The 17784-nt window shown below is 37.7% G+C and overlaps 1 protein-coding gene and 1 long non-coding RNA gene across 3 annotated transcripts; both read left to right on the forward strand.

Annotated features, from left to right (window-relative positions):
• The first annotated feature begins 352 nt into the window (after window positions 1-352).
• Window positions 353-2412, forward strand: LOC116195291 (RNA-binding protein 42-like). Its single transcript, XM_031524383.1, has 2 exons — window positions 353-1491; window positions 1675-2412. Exons 1-2 carry the CDS (start codon window positions 1060-1062, stop codon window positions 1966-1968), a joined length of 726 nt encoding a protein of 241 aa, XP_031380243.1. The 5' UTR covers window positions 353-1059; the 3' UTR covers window positions 1969-2412.
• An 11012-nt stretch (window positions 2413-13424) lies between these two features.
• Window positions 13425-16092, forward strand: LOC116194717. 2 transcript variants are annotated; one of them, XR_004154510.1, is made up of 4 exons: window positions 13425-13576; window positions 14525-14592; window positions 14902-15321; window positions 15824-16092. It is a non-coding gene; the product is annotated as an uncharacterized LOC116194717 (long non-coding RNA). The 2 variants fall into 2 exon arrangements; XR_004154509.1 differs by lacking the exon at window positions 15824-16092 and having other exon boundaries at window positions 14902-15631.
• The last annotated feature ends 1692 nt before the right edge of the window (window positions 16093-17784 follow it).

Consider the following 17784-nt stretch of genomic DNA (forward strand, 5'->3'; position numbering starts at 1 on the left):
ATATTTATTTTCTTTTATTGCAAGGAATCGTCACACATGCTTGCGTTTTCCAAGAGTTTGGCCGATAGTTCTAGCTCGGCATAAAAGCACAGCTTAGATATTAATTACTAGTTCATATACCGGGATAAAAAATGTGCATCTATTACTATTAGTCCATGGACAATTTTGTTGCCCATTCTTCGGTATACATCAATTACTGGCTCTAATATAATAAATTCATATATATATATATATATATTGATCCGTGCTTTGTGACAAATTAATATTCTTGACAAGCAGGATATTCTTGCTGGGATTGCGCTACTTCGCTACCCTGGCAAAAAAATGGAAGAATAAGAAATGGGAGATAATTTCGACGTATTTCCTGACAAATAAGAATACAAGCGAACTTGCAAGCCCTGCCCAAAAGTACTACAAACGGCAACAGCAAAAGGGAGAGACGAAGAGGAAGAGCATCAACGACACAATCCTTCAAAAGGAGGACGAGGTCAGACTCAAGCAGTTGATCCGGGAAAACCTCAGAGCCCGGAAGCGGTCCCAACTATCCCAACGAGGGGCAGCACCCACCGTGGTGCAGTCCCAAGCAGAACAGGAGCACGAGCAACACCATCTTCATCAGATGCCCGGGATGGGGTTCCCAACAGTCCCTAGGCTGAGCTTCGGTGCATGTGTTCAGACTCATCAGATGCAGCCCGCTCCGCCTGTCTCTTGGAACATGGCGCCAAATACACCCAATTGCACATCTTCAGGAGGAACTCTACAGATCCATCAGAGAACCAGCCATCCCGCGCCCGCCTCTGGTCTCAGCTGCGCCAATACAACACCGCATACACAATCCATCACGCAGGAGTTTCAGCCATCGCCCACTGCTCATCCACTGGTCCAGCCCCATCTCCAGCACAATACTACTAATCTTTGTTACAGATTATTCCAACTGATTATTATTATATGGAAAGCAGAAATTATGCTGTTGCAAGACCTTACTTTGAACCAAATGGAGTTTATGCTGTCAGTTTTGAGGATAAATTAGTTAATAAGTGATCCTGTTTGTTTGGACAGATGCAACACCATCTTAATCAGATGCTCGTGATGGCAGCTCCGGCTTTCTCCAGGCCGAGCTTCGATGTAGGTGGAGGACATACTCAGATGCAGCCCATGGCGCCAAACACACCCAATGCATATCCTCGGGAGGAACTCTTCAGATCTGCCAGAGGACCCGCCATCACACGCCCGGCTCTGGTCCCACCTGCGCCTATTCAAGAGCTTACGCAATCCATCAGACCGGAGTTTCAGCCAGTGCCCACTGTTCAACCAATGGTACGGCCTGCCGTCCCACACCCGGCTCTTCAGTTTGGAGGACCTGCCCCAGTCGTCAGATCCGTCGGAGGACCCGCCATCACACACCAGGCACTGGTCCCACCTGCACCTATTGAAGAGCTTACACAATCCATCAGACCGGAGTTTCAGCCGGTGCCCACTGTTCTACCAATGGTACGGCCCCATCTCTTGCACAATACGATTGATGTTCGTTAATTAGAAAGAATTTCAACTGATTATTATCATAATGAAAGCAGAAATTATGCTGTTGCAAGACCTTACTTTGAACCTAATGGAGTTTATGCAGTAAGTTTTGAGGATAAATTAGTTGATAAGTGAACGTTGTTTGTTGGACAGGCACAACGCCGTCTTGATGAGATGCTCGTCATGGTAGCCCCAGCAGACTCCAGGCCGAGCTTCGACGTATGTGGTCAGACTCAGATACAGCCCATGCCGCCAAACACACCCAATGCACATCTTCGGGAGGAACTCTTTAGATCTGTCGGAGGACCCGCTGCCCCTCACCCAGGTCTGGTCCCACCTGCACCTACTCAAGACCTTACACAATCCATCAGACCGGAGTTTCAGCCAGTGGCCACTGTTCAACCAATGGTATGGCCCCATCACCTGGACACAGTGCCACTACACTGATGCCGCCACTAATTGGTTGGGACGACTGTTCAATTCAGAGCTTCAACATTTCCGGTGGTACCACCCCGATATCTCCAGTGGTTCAGTATCAACAAGTCCAACCATCCTTTTACGACGACCAGCACATGTGCAGCTTTTCAGACCATGCCTACGCCAAAAGCACCACTGAGGCGGAGCACCGGCGCATATGAGAAACAGCCTGGCTGCTTGACCATATGGACTGTCTTCCATATAGACACAACTTCTTGCATGATCCATGGGAATCATTAATTCCTTTACATCTGCGTTTAGTAGAATGTCTTCTGCAAACTTAGAGATTCTTGTTACCTCTAATGACTAAAGTCGATCAACTTTATCAATACTTTGGTCGAGATAATTAGCGAAATTGTTAGTATAACCTTTGAAAGATACTAGAGGACCAGAAACTATGGGATGAAGCCTTCACAAAAAATGTTGATCCAGTAGATGCTTAGAACTGAAAAGGAGTCCTCAAGTGATATTCCATTTTCCCGTTTCCAAGAGAACTCGGAGACTCATACTGCAGCAAGCTGTGACAGTTACTATGATCAAATCCTTCAAGGTTAAAGCCTAAACTTCAATTCCACCAAAATAAAAAATTAAAAAGAAAAGAAAAGAAAAATCCTAAACTTCAATACTTAGTTACAGGGCTGCTGGGGATTTCTAAATGCTTGCAAAAGGTGGGGGAAACCATACTTTATTCATATGCATAAAGCAAATGGATGCATCATAGCCACATCAGACCTATGACCAAACCCACATGGAGCTGACCGAAACTTTATTTAATGTATAGAAAAGTCAAAAAAGGATAAATCATATGTTAAAAGTTGTTGGTTGGGGTAGGCTAGCGTTCATATGAGCCCCAACAACTTGCAAAAGGTCAAGCCATTATGTTATGAATATCCACAGGTATTCTGCATCCGATGTTCTTCGCTTCCTTAAATTTTAAGCATATCTGCTGTCGTGTAAAAACTGTAAGAAGGATTCTTTAGCTTTGTTTCGTTCACCTAAACTAACTGTCGCTTCCATATAACTGTTTTTAAGGAAAAGGAAGTCAAATAGGAGAAATTTCCAAAGCCTTACGACTCAGACAAGGATCAACCATACCACGAAAAAAGGAGACCACATATGATGTCAAATGGGAACTCTTTAGGAGGATATGATGCTGTCTCTGGCTTTCAAAAGAGGATCTTTTGTGTACCATCGACATGGTAGTCCACTCGGAACGAGCTAAGAATTAAACTTCAAGGCAGGAGATTGAGGTCCCTTCACTCATGGTTGAAGCAACTCGTCGGAGATAGTACTCTGCTTCTAGGCTAGGGATGGGGTGATAGCCCTCTAAGATCTTGGTGGGGTTTCGATTAAGAGCCGCAAACCATTCAAGTCTTCTTGTGACTATGGTTCAAATCAGACATGGTCATGCGGAGTTGGGATCGATGCGTTGGTTCCCCCTTTGATTTTTTTGCTTTTTTTTTCTAATGCTAACACGATCTTTGAATAATAGCACAGAAATGCACGACCTTCAGGTTTAGTTGCGAATCTAGCATACCTTACTTTGAACCAAATGGAGTTTATGCTGTAAGTTTTGAGGATAAATTAGTTGATAAGTGATCGTTGTTTGTTGGACAGGCAGAACGCCATCTTAATGAGATGCTCGTGATGGCTGCCCAGCAGACTCCAGGCCGAGTGACGCAACGGAACCTAAATTGCGATCTGTTGATTCGCGCACGAATACCAGACAACAACCTTCTATCACCTATTGATTCTACGAATATCAGGAATAGGCATCAAACTCGAAAACAAATCCGAGATTAGAAGAAAGAGCACGGTAATTTCAAACTTTATTGATAAATCTGAAATTCAACTATCTCAACCCTAGGGTTGTACAAAGCTTAAATAGGTCTTAAAAACGCTTAAATTGCACAAAAAAACATAAACTTTCCTAAAATTATAAAAACATCCTAAATAACATAAATTGCCTGTTTGAGGCCCTAAACGATGGAATTTGCCTTAAATATCGAAAAATCACAGCAAAGCAGTGAGTTTTGCTTCAAAGGCCATTTCCTTCGAAATAGGGTCGTCAGAACCTATTTTTCTCCAAGTACCGACTTGCCGCCTCTTCGACCGCATCACCGAGCTTCGACATATGTGGTCAGACTCAGATGCAGCCCATGCCACCAAACACACCCAATGCACATCTTCAGGAGGAACTCTTTAGATCTGTCGGAGGACCCGCTGCCCCTCACCCAGGTCTGGTCCCACCTGCACCTACTCAAGACCTTACACAATCCATCAGACCGGAGTTTCAGCCAGTGCCCGCTGTTCAACCAATGGTACAGCCTGCCATCAGACCTTACACTGATGCCGCCACTAATTGGTTGGGACGACTGTTCAATTTAGAGCTTCAACATTTCCGGTGGTACCACCCCGATCTCTCCAGTGGTTCAGTATCAACAAGTCCAACCATCCTTTTACGATGACCAGCACATGTGCAGCTTTTCAGACCATGCCTACGCCAAAAGCACCACTGAGGCGGAGCACCGGCGCATATGAGAAACAGCCTGGCTGCTTGACCATATGGACTGTCTTCCATATAGACACAACTTCTTGCATGATCCATGGGAATCATTAATTCCATTACATCTGCGTTTAGTAGAATGTCTTCTGTAAACTTAGATATTCTTGTTACCTCTAATGACTAATGTCGATCAACTTTATCAATACTTTGGTCGAGATAATTAGCGAAATTGTTAGTATAAACTTTGAAAGATACTCGAGGAGCAGAGATGCAGATTTTATTCTGATGTTTACTGTTGATTCTTATGACTCAAACAATGATATTGTCAACAGGTCGGAAAATTTCCAACCTCGTGCCCTGTCTGGTTGTGGTTTTGCCCATCTACTCCTCACTCGGGGGATATATATATATATATATATATAAACTCATTTGTTCCTAATTTTTTCTTTGTAAAGTAACCTATTTGGCTATTTCAATTCCTTTTTCTTTTTAATTACCACGCTGATCTATATCTATACGTCAAAAAAAAAATGGCGCTTCTTACAGTTTTTTCAAACTTCGATTAAGGCTATGGCGACCCATTGCATCCTTTTCGATAAATTTAAAATTTTCAATATCCTAACTAATCTCCCAATTTTTCTATCAGACCCTATTGCCCCCCTTTTTTCGGTGCAAACCTTTGTATTTGGAAACTCAATTAGGCTCCGACTAATCCAATCAGCCGAATTGGCCCACAAAGAGGTAAAGCTCTCTCAGTATGGATTTTCTGCATTCACAAATACTTGAACAAAGACCTTACTTAAGCGGAATAAGCGTCAAACTGCTTAAACCAATCCACGTTGGTATTGCCCCCTTTTCTTCTTCCCTTCTACTCCTCCACTTTCCAGCCATTTGAACGCTGCAAAGAGCAGAGTCAACTGATACGCCCTCTCTCTGGTCCCCTTTCTTCCTGTACTTTAAGCGGATGAACGAGACAATCTTCGTCAGAAATCAGAGATACGGCGGTCAACAATGATTATGATGTAAGAAGTTCCTTTCTCTCAGTTGAGAAGGATCTCCTCAACTGAGTGACACTCTCTGTTACTTTGTCTAATTTTAATCACACCATTCAATCTTGGGGTTGAAGGCGCCTCAGAGTTCTTTCTACTTTTAAGTATGTGAAACATAACTGTTCAAGGAAATGCCCCTAGGAAATCATTATATTTTCAAGTGATATTTTTATACCCAAAAGATTTTCCAAATATTGGTAGAATTGGATCATATGGTTGTGCACGGTATTTAAATCATAACAGTCACCCAACCTAGAAAAGGAAAAAGAAAATAATAATAATAATAATAACAACAACAATAATAATAATAATAATAATAATAATAATAATAAAAGGATTCTCTCCCTCAATGCCCAGCAAATTATCGAAATGGATTTTTCTTGTAACTGCGAGTCCCATACTATTGATGGCATCAAGACCATTACTGAGTGAGACCAAGAAAATAGAGTTGGATTATGCATGAATAGAGAATTTATGCATGCATCATTAAAATGGCTCTGATACCATTTGGTTTATTACTATTCCTCTAATGTTGCACATATATGGTATCAATGAGGTACTAGCTTTAATGCCCTTGTTTTTGCATTTATATGTGGTGTGGAGGTTCAACTATTTGTCAGTATCTTTGCTTTAATGCCCTTGTTTTTTTTGGTGAATAGCTCTCCTCTTTTTTCTTTTATTTTTTCCTTCAGTATCTTTGCATATCCACATTAATCGTTAGGGCTGGCAAAGGAAATGTCCATGGATATGGAAGTTGAGCAATCTGGCTGGCCAAAGGCGACAAAAGTAGCGAATTTTTATTAATGTTTATGTGAATTTTATTATAAGAATTATTTATGCTGGAAAACCATTATAGACTATTTTGCGAATTTTTTGTTGTATGATTATTATGTGAATTTTGCATATTACGTATATATACATATGTATATTTACACCTCATCAACTCTTCTCTCTCGATCTCATTGAATTTATAAGCATTGAAAATATGTGATTATATACAGTAGATATTTTTTAAAATTCTTTTAATTCTATAAATAATTTTTTTTCTCTCATTTCTTTTATTGCTTTATTCAATCGTTATTGATATCGACAATATGATAAATGAACATGAGACATGAAAGACGTTGCACATGAGCAAAGGAGAAGGCCAACGGTGAGCTCTCGCGATCTAACGGAGCTCTATCATCAATCGGAATCTACTTTAAATATATATAATAGGTGTGAATATTGCATATTACCTATATATATGTATGTATATATACACCTCATCAACTCTCCTCTCTAGGTCTCATTGAATTTATAAGCATTGGAAATATGTGATTATATATAATAGATAGTTTTTATTTTTTTTCATTCTATAAATAATTTATTTTCTCTCATTTCTTTTATTTCTTTATTTAATTGTTCTTGATATCGAGAATATAATAAATGAACAGGGAACAAGAAAGGACTTCACACCACGAGCTGAGGGAAAGGCCAATGGTGAGCTCTCGCGATGGAACGGAGCTCTGTCATCAATCGGAATCTACTTTAAATATATATATAATAGATATTGAATATTAGTTGTTTTTAAAAACCAATTATATGGTGGAATTTTCTTTAATTTTATTAAATATTTGTATCATTATTTCAATATTAGTCCTTACCAAAATATATTATATTATATTAGTTAAAAGTGTGCCATCGTATTTCTTAATATTGACAAGAACATACCCTTTGATCTTTTCTGTATAGGGCTTTTCTAATTAACTATGTCAATTCTCAGATGACGTAGACCTACGCCTTATTAATTTTTGTAGTAAAAAACTTTTGTTCTTGAGCAATGTCGCATCACGATATTTCAATCCAAGTAATCGCTTGCACATGCGAAAGTGCAAAATATAGTTACTAACTAACGGTACAAGAAATAATTTTTGAAATATTTTAAATGTAGTTTTACTCTGAATTAAATTAATTATTTTTAGTTTTGGTAACATACATTGTGCTCTATTTAAATAATAAATTATCAATTGATTTTACAGATTGATTAAGTAACTTATATTTATTGGTTTGCTACAGTAATCCAATTAATATGATAATTAATCAAGTTATATATAATTATGTTTTTCTAATGAAATTTAAATTTTGTATATATTTCTTAACATTTTATTAACATGCATTTGCACCTCTATCAAGAATCTTCTCACTTACAACGCACGTATAGATTCACTAGTATATATAAATGTAAGAAAGTAGAGTTGAGGCGGCTTGGCTTGATAGTCTCGAATGCCTGGTTTACCCAATGAGATTTTCTCTATATAATGATTCTTTTAGTTTCTCTATTGTAATTTTTAGTGAATCCCAATGTTTTAAATATTTTATGACATGATCTAGATAAAACATAATATTATTTTCTAATGAGTTGCTGTTGTTTACAAAATATTTAATTAATCCCAAACTTTTGAGCTTTTTAAATTAAATAAATATCTTAAGATAAGATATCAATACAGTAAAACTTTTTTGAGAAAAATTTATTATTTACATAATCTATCTATCTATCTTTCTATCTGTTTGTTTTATTTATTTATTAATGTTATCTACTACTTTATAAAACCAAACACTCACTCTTTGGTCTCACTTTTGTTTTTTAAATTATTCATTACCCATTAACTCTAATTCATTATTACCATTAAATTTTCCACAAAATATTAATTTTGTTGAATAGTTTCCAAATCAACTTTCTCCTCCCCTTATCTAATGGACATACACCCAACTCCTTTTTTATTTAAGTTGTTATTGTAAATATTTATCACAGTTTACAAGTTTTATTAATTTATGAAGGGATAAGGAACGTATGTCTAATTTTCATTCTCTTCATTCTCTTCAAAATGCCCTTCGTAAATAATTATTAAAAAATTAATATCCATTACATCATGCGTAAGTTAGAGATTAATTAATAAATGGCGCCTCATCGACGCATTTCATGGGATTATTATTCGATTATATAATTTACATATAATACATTATTAGATAATTATTTTAATATATTGTGCATGTAATATATTAATATCATGGATTAATTACAATTATGTTATCTTTTTTTTTGAGAATTTTAATGGTTCAATTAATGTGGTGGTTTAATTAATGCAATGGGTTAATAAATGTCAATTATGTAGTAAATGAAAGTGCTTAATTAATTTCATGAGGTATATGAAAGTTTGAATCACGAGAAGATGAGGGTTTGAAGATTGAAGCGACAACATTAATCTTACTTTTCGTTTTGTATTACATAAAATTTTAAATAATTTATTTAACCACCAACTACGCACTTCCCTTAATCTCTTTCTCTCCCTTTCTCGTATTCTCTCTCTCCTCACGTTATCCTCTCACTTCTCTCTACATGCACCATTATCTCTTAATTGATATTCATTGATTGAGGTTTCTAATAAACAATAATATTTTAGTTTTTAAGGAAAAATATTATCACATCTTAAAATTATAGAAATGTTTACTAAGTAACACAGCTCATGAGTATGGTTCGATTTTCATTGATTGATGTTTCTAATAAACAATAATATTTTAATTCTTATGGAAAAATAATTATCACAGCTTAAAACTATAGAAATGTTTACTGCATAACACCGCGCATGAGTATGGTTCTTGTATGTAATTATGAAAGAGGCTTATGAATGTTACTAAGGATTATTCTAAATCTTTTATACTTTTCGTGCCCCATCTTTTATAATCTCTTTTAACCCCTATATTTTTTATTTCTTTTTCCAATAGATGCACATCGTAAAATAGCATTATAACATTGGTTTCTCAATATTTTCGCTTCGGTTCGAGAGAAGCAATTGTACCAAAAACACTTCTTGGTGGTTTGGCTTTCGAAATGGAAAACAAGACAGCGGACGCCTTTCGCAGATCGATCTGTAGTACTCTCAAGATTCTAAAAGCATCTCCAATGAGGTCCCGACTCGTGGGCCCCTAAAATTAGTAGGGAAATCCCCCGCGGGCCCAGGGACTTCCATTGGAGTTGGACGGTAAATGGGCGCCGATCCCAAATGCTCTGTTCAGCAGCAAACGACTATATTTTTTAATTTGACAAAATTGACAATTTGGTCCCTGAATTATACACCTCACGGCAAGTTCGTCTCTGAAATATATTATGTGTACTAATTGGTCCGGACGTTTCAAACGTTAGAACGAATTGGTCCTTCCGTTCGAAAAAATCACAGGTCCCTGACGAAACTAATCTCGTCACGCCGTTAATTGCCACAATTGATTGTCCCTCAAGTGAAAGGCTTCCTACCCCAAATTTCCCCAAATTGTTGTTTGATCAAACCCTAATTGAGCTCCCTGCTTCCACTCCAATCATCAAATTCACCCAAACGCCTCAAGATTTCTACAATTGAGAGTGTCGCCCGTAATCTTCCGAAGTTGTAATCGTGGTTGTTGGTCGTTTTCCAGTGAGCAGCACCTATGATCAACCGCTATCGGGAGTTGCCTCGAGCGCTTGAAGGTTGTTCTGCTACATTGCACATGGCCAGCAGGTCAGTTCAATTCCTAATTATTGGTCGGTTGGGCAGTTTTGGGTTGTTTTGGGGGGGGTTTTGCGGGACAAATGTAATGGTTAGTTGTTGGTCAATTGAGGTTAAGGTTATGGTTTGGGAATACCAGAAAACACGAGAACTAGATACTAACCCTTCTCCACTAATATAAGGTATGTAGTGGATTGAGTGATTTGCCTCTTCTTTTGGCTTTGATCCGCGTTGTTCGAAGCCTTCTCCAGAATCCTCACATTATACTTGAACCTTATATAGGTTTAGTTAGTCATTTGGTCATCTGGCTATCATTGTTTCTAGAAAACAAAATAGATTTCGAACATAATGCTGCTGTGATCTCAATTTGAATTGATGAATTCATGTATAAACATATGTTCTTCATCTTAGAACTGAGAGGCAATTGGTTGTTAGTTACACCAACTGATGCCAGCTATTGTCACATGTGTTGTTACAAAAAGGTTAAAAGGTTGGGGAGAAGGCTTTCAGACAGACAATCACTGGGAGCTTAGAGACTTTACTGCACTTCTTGCTGCTTCTATCTATAGACTTTGCTTATGCTGGGCTTGTATAGCATCCTTTCTTCATCTACCTAAGTTTCATGTTTTCTTTCTTGTAACATCATATTAATCTAAGAAAAAGAAAAATTGATATCAATTAGTTCAATAACTCATTATCCATCTGCCTGTTCCATGTGACAATGCAGACTGCTGCTTGGTCATGTTCATGGGATTTCCATAGATCTCACTACATATACGCTGGATTACAGGTCTGATATTTCTAAGTGTATATTCTCTCTCTCTCTATGCTTGGTATTAAAGTCTATATTGTATTGCAAAACCTGGACTTAATGATTGCACTTAAAGAGGAAAAAGAAAAGAAAAAAGCAATCCGAAGTTACTATTGCCAACCTTGTATGTTTAATTTCATGGTCCTGCTTTTCATATTCTTAGCCCATTTGGAAGCGACATTGACCAGAGCAAGCACTTTGCCTCTATACCTACTAAGCTGCTAGCAGAGTAACAGAGCCAGTACACTCGAGAACCCTAGGTGCAGCTTCAACCATCAGCAACGAGAACAAACAGACAAACACATCCAAAAGCTTCAACTAAGCTTCAAATCTCAGCACAACAGATATGGGAGGTGAGGGAAGCCAGTGGAGTGGGACAAAACAATATGTGCAAAAGTCCACAGCGTCTTCATCAGTTGATGAATCAATCAATCTTTGTGGGTGTGGAAGGAAGCTCTTGTTGCAAACATCTACCAGGAAAACAAAGCTATGGTAGGTATTTCCTTGGTTGTCTATTATGGAAGATAAGTGATCTTACCTGTGGATACTTTGAATAGGTTGATAATGAGGAGCAGCTTGAAGTGCAGCAGACTACAAGACCCTGAATTGGAGCTTCTTTTACATCCCTCGAGAAACAAGCATTAAATGAAGAAGATAACAAGCTCATGAAGAAGATGAAAAAGAAAATTCAAATGTATTAACAGGAAAACAAAATACTAAAGATTGCATGTTGTATATTGATTTTCCTCCTTGTTTTAGTCATAGTTGGTGTTTGTCTTAGGATATGGTAACTTGTTAAGTAATGAGTTTGTGAACTTGAATTCAAATATTGTAAGCAACAAGGTATGACTTTGCATTGTAATGAAAGAATTATATTGCTATCATGTGACATGTTATTATCCAATAACCAAACATAAGAAGATATGAGCAGTTAGAAGACACAGTAATCTAAAATAAGAAGCAGCATATTCTATTAACCATGAAGAACATGTCACATAGTGAATTGAACTGGATACAAAGAATTGCCTATTGATCAGGATTAGGATGTTCTATTTGTTTCACATCCTAGAAAAATCAATATCATATTTCGACAATAAAAAACTGCCTATGGGAACCTTAGCTTGATATTCGGCTAATGGTGTTTGATCCTTGTGATGAGCTTGAATGGGAGGTTGACGCTTGAAACTGTTGAAACTGGTGCAAGTACTCTTGGCCTTGTAGGAGGGGGGTCTATAAGCATGAGTGCTCCAATCGCCTCTACTCATCACTGTTGCAAGGAACCTGAACGGAAATGTGCTTGGACTTGAAGATGGATTAAATGGTGTTGAAGGCCTCCAATTAGGTACTTGGTTTGCTGGTATCCCCATTCCTGAGCTAAAAGGCCTTCGTTGAACCTATGAAAACAAGATTTATATGTTGGCTTCCCTTAGTTAAAATAATTTCAATACTCAATGTCAGTTCAATCAACCAGAGCAGAAGATTGTGAAGCAGATAGAATGGATCACAATATTCCTGAGGTAAATAGACGTGTTTCAACCTACCAAAAAAGTAACAAGTCATTACCAATTAATTTCAAATCATACTTAACATAATTAACAGTTATTATACCTATGAAATAGGTACAATAGGCCCGAAGATGATAGAGTCTTGAGACCTTACAATGGGGCCTGAGGGGGCTTCAACCTACCAAAAAAGCAAGTATAAGACAAAGCCAATTGAATTTATCATAGTTAGCATAATAAATAATTATTATACCTGTGAAACAGATGTAGTAGGACCTGACATTTCAGATGCAATGCCCCCGATTTTTCTTTTCTTTCCCCTCCTATTTGGAGCATCATTAGTGGGTTCATTCGTACATCTCCTAATGTTGTACCCAACCCCTCCACATCTAGGGCGATGAGTTTGTCCATACTTTTTTGTTGCCTTGGAGGAGTTGCCAGAGTTGCTTGCCCCACCCTCAGATTGCCTTCTCTTTTGCTTAGGCCTTCCAGATGGTCTTTTAAATGCCGGTGGTTCAATCGGTGGCAGTTCACTGCGTTGCCAATCACTTTCACCAGTAATTAGGTCAATGTACGGGACATAAGTGGCTCTCCATCATTCAGTAGAATAGTATGACTGAACATACTTCTCGAATTGTAAATTATTATAAGCCATGCAAGCAATAGCATGTGCACATAGTATCCCGATTAACTGCCACATTCTACAACTGCAAGTTCCAGCACCTAAATCTACCACCTTGCATTGGGGCATTTTCCATACTTAAAATTTGTAACCCTCTACATCACCAACCCATTCAAGGGTCCAATGTGAACTATCTTTTCTAGACTTGTCTAGCTTACTCTGTGCTACTGGTCAAATTGGACCCACATAGCTATTTTGTAAGATCCGACATTTTTTTCAAACGTGGATACCTATACAAACATATCCTTATATACATATATATTATACATACAATTTGCTGGAAAAAGAAAAAAGAAAGAAAAAAAAGGGATGAAAGGACCCCACGTGGTCCCATTTCCCCCAAGCAAACCCATTCCACCGCCATTGACTTTTCCTTTTCTTTTTCTTTCTTGTTCTGTTGGGGGCTGTGGGAAAAATGGGGAAAAACAGAGGGTGAGAGAGAACCAGAGATGGAGGAGGAGGAGAGCCGCCATTGACGATTTCTTGAACTTCATCGAGCTCATCGGAGGTTGTCTTTTTATCTCATGAGTTTCTAATTGACTCCTTAGCTTCTGGCTATTGTCGATTTGATGTTCTTTTTGCTTGTTCTTGCTGGTTTGGCTGTGTTCTTTGATCGAAATAGATGCAAGGCACGATCGAGAGATAGAGAGAGGGAGAGAGAAACGATGAGAGGGAGCGAGGGAGTAGCAGAGAAGGCTCGGGGGAGCTCATGGGAGAGGAAGATGGGATCAGTGGGGGCATAGGAATGGAAAAACGAGCATAGTTGGAATAGAGGTGAGCCAAGGAGGAGGAAGGAAGAATCGAGAGGGTAATTGGGCATGGCAGTGGATTGAGAGCTGATTGAGTATTGGCGGTGCCAAGATAGAGTAGGCTTTTGTTTTGGCGTTCGTCATTTTTCTTATCTTATTAGAAGGGTAGGTTAGGTTTAATACAAATTATCGGAGCAGGATTGAATTTTGCTTTCTATCTGATTTTTCTTGGTTGGTTGGTTAAATTGAACTCTAGACAATGGTAATTAGGAAAAAGAAAAAAAAATCGAAAGAGGGTTTACTAATTGATTCAATTTAGGGATTAATTATGATATCATTAATCTTGATTGATTGTCCAATGCGTTGCTGGCTGAAGGAGTAGATTTAGAGTTGGTCTGGTGGGTCAGGAACATGATACCTATTAGCATGAATAGTGAGGAAGAATGTGTTACTAGAGATTTAGCACCGATTGAACTTTTGATACAAGCTAATAGATTGGATTTAAATAATTCTTCTGCATTGCTTATATCACCTTGCGATTTGATAATGAATAGGCTAAGTGGTTTAGGATGTATCAAGTCTTCCAAATTTGTATTGCGATTGGTGAGTGGCAGTTTTGCTTTGAAATGGATAGGTTAAGATTGAGATATATAGGCATCTATACATATTTATACTTGATTTTTTTTAACCATATTTATAAATTATAGGAGCCGAGGAGACTGAGACCATACCCCTAGAAGGCTCGACTCATCGATTTATCTTTTTGAGGGGTCCTGTGAGTACTCTATTCCTTTGTGAAATGATATATATATATATATATATATAAATATATATTATATGAATATAAATTATACAAAGTATTATTTAAGAAAAATACTGTAATACTTAGAGATTAAGAAATTAGTCTTGCTATGTTGTGTGAATTGATTTGAGAGATATTGCTCTCTTATATTTTATGTTGACTTGAGATATGTTATGTGATTGTACATGCTAATCATGTATGAGATATGTGAGGATATTATGACACCATAGTAATCTGTTGGGATTGTGCTTGTATATACTGATATTGTTTGATTGTTTATAGCCATGGGACCGCTGATCCGGCAAGATACAAAAAGGGACTTCTAGATCGCTAATCCGGCGGGATACAAAAAGGAACGCCTAGACCGCTGATCCAGCGGTATATAAAATGGACGCCTAGACCGCTGATTCGGCGGGATACAAAAATGAACGTCTAGACCGCTGATCTGGCGGGATACAAAAATGGACGTCTAGACCGCTGATCCGATGGGATACAAAAAGGGATGCCTAGACCGCTGATCCAACGGGATATAAAATGGACGCCTAGACCGCTGATCCAGCAGGATACAAAAAGGGATGTCTAAACTGCTGAACCGGCGGGATATAAAATGGACGCATAGACTCCTACTATTGGAGGATAATGGGCAACCCCCGCTTATGAGAAATGAAATGAGGAATTTACGAATATGAGTGCGGGGACACGGTACCGTCACAACTCTGTTGCGAGGAAATGCAACCCTATGGCTATATTGATTGGTTGAATTGTATATTGTTGTCTTGTATGATTGCTGAAGCTGTGATGATTATTGAGAATGTCTGAAGATGTTCTGTCAAAGCCGTGCTACTGTTTGAGTTGATATGTCAGATGATTGTGTTGTGAGTTTCTCTGGAATGTTAATAAATGGATATTTGATGTTTATGTGATATTGGATATTAAAGGAATGATTGGAAGAGTTGGTGTATTTATTAGTAGAACTTAAATTTAGTTATTATATTAGATATAATTATTATTATTATAGTTTGTATCTATATATATACATATAGCTTATGCGTGCGGGTGAACTTATAGTTTGATTGGATGTGGTTTTATTATTGATTTGAATATATGGTTATTTGCAATTAAATATTTATTTAATAATAATTCATTTTGCTTTGGAATTTAGTGCTCACTGAGATGCAGCTCACACTCTGCATATGTTTTTCAGATGAGTTAGGAGCTAAATTAGCAGCACAAGAGAACTCTTTTGATATTGGAGATCAGCTCGGAGGACTAGGTAGGAACCTTAGTTAATTGATAAGTATTTTTTGTATAGAGTGTATTTGAATATATTATGACTTGAAATTTTTGTTTAGTTTGATTTAGCAATTGATTGAGAAAAGAAAATTACTCTCTTTTGAGATGTATATACATATTAGAGCTTACCAGATTGGTTTTATATTTTTGTGAGTTTATGGAAAGCCAGTTTTAGGTGAATAGTTATGTGGTAATGGATATAGAGGAAATATAGGGAAAATCCAGCTGAAATTTCGGGTCGTGACATATTTGCCCTCAATATGTGCTTATTCATCTTCCCCATCAAATAACATCTAATATCTTCAAGCATCGTAATAATTGACTTACCTCTGAACTTCACAATCTTCCAATTAAACTGCTTACAAGTATTATTTAGTAGATTATCATTCTTAGAATAATCACTAAATCCAGCTTTGCTCCAAGCATCGGGTTTGAATCTCTTCAGCCATGCCCATGCATCCTCATTCATTCTCTTCATTATCATCATATTATGTTCAAACTCCACCATTGTGGTACTTCTTGCACATTTCCAGAGCTGTTTGGTTTGGTCCATGTTCTTGAATTTGCTGTAGAAGTTCCTCCATAAGTGCAGCACACAATTCCTATGTGGAGTACCAGAACATAGTTCCTCCAAAGCCAATTTCAAACCCTGCAAGAATCTTTATGATCAAATAATGTTCTAGTTTTAGTCAATATTAAAAAAATATAGTCAAATTGATAGGTACCTTTTGTTGATATGATATAAAGTTTCAACCATTCTTTCTATACTGTCCAATATCCCCACACAAATTTGTCAAAAACCAACTCCATGTATCCCTACTTTCTTGCTGAACAGCAACTACTGCAATCACATAGAAATGGTGATTGCCATCTTGAGCAACAATAGACAGTAACTGCCTTTCATAGTACCCCTTTAGAAAACACTCATCCAGCCCAATGAAAGGCCTGCACCTTGCTTTAAACCCCTGAACATTTGCATTGAAGCAAATGTATAACCTATCAAATGTTGGTGGCAGCTCTAGAGTAGGTCTATGCACTTTCAAACCAAATGTAAAGTTAGGATTCCTCCTTCTAAGTTCCTCACAATAGTCCCATAATTTTTTATATTGCTACTTCTCAGATCCCTTTACAATTTTTCTGGCCAACCTCTTTGCTCTGTATATCTGATAGTAATCTACACGAATACCTCTATACCTTTTAAGCCACTCAAAAGCATCATGTGCTAACATTATTGGGTATGATCTTAATTCATCAACAAGCTGAGCAGCCAACCACTTCTTATTAGCTTGCTTGTTCTTGAGCCCCCTAATACAAGTATGTGGCTCCACGGACTTCTTTACTTTGAAAGTCTTCACCTGATTACTCCAAGAACAGAAGATCTCCCATTTGCACCCTTCTGATCTACACTTTGCCCTAACACTTTCGTTGTCATTCTTCACAAACTTGAACACCCTTCCTATTGCTATATTATAATCTGTCACAGCTTTCTTAAACATAGTTAAGTTTAGGAATAACATGTGTATCTATGATTGAACCTCCCCGGTGGCCTTCTCATCAAACTCGGGGTACTTTCTCAACTCCTCTTCACCCTTGTCATCATCAGAGATATATTTGTCCACTAACTCCTCTGAAATAGAGTCTTCCTCTTCATCACTGGAGATGACCATATCGGCTATTGTTGGTGATAATATGACAAATATCTACTCCCCATTTTCAGAATCTGATCCATCGCTAAAATTGAAGCGGCAGAAGACCTGACAAGTCGGTACCTTGAGAAAATTAGGTTTTGACGACCCTATTTCGAAAGAAATGGCCTCTGGAGCAAAACTCACTGCTTTGCTGTGAAATTTCAATATTTTAGGCGAATTCCAT

The sequence above is a fragment of the Punica granatum genome, chromosome 2 (genome assembly GCF_007655135.1).
Source record: "Punica granatum isolate Tunisia-2019 chromosome 2, ASM765513v2, whole genome shotgun sequence".
Taxonomy (NCBI): Eukaryota; Viridiplantae; Streptophyta; class Magnoliopsida; order Myrtales; family Lythraceae; genus Punica; species Punica granatum.

Bases quoted from the DNA above. Each gene is read 5' to 3' on its own strand.
- LOC116195291 (XM_031524383.1), top strand. From the start codon at position 1,060: ATGCAACACCATCTTAATCAGATGCTCGTGATGGCAGCTCCGGCTTTC. The intron at 1,492-1,674 runs GTACGGCCCCAT...TTTGTTGGACAG, and splicing joins TGCCCACTGTTCTACCAATG to GCACAACGCCGTCTTGATGA.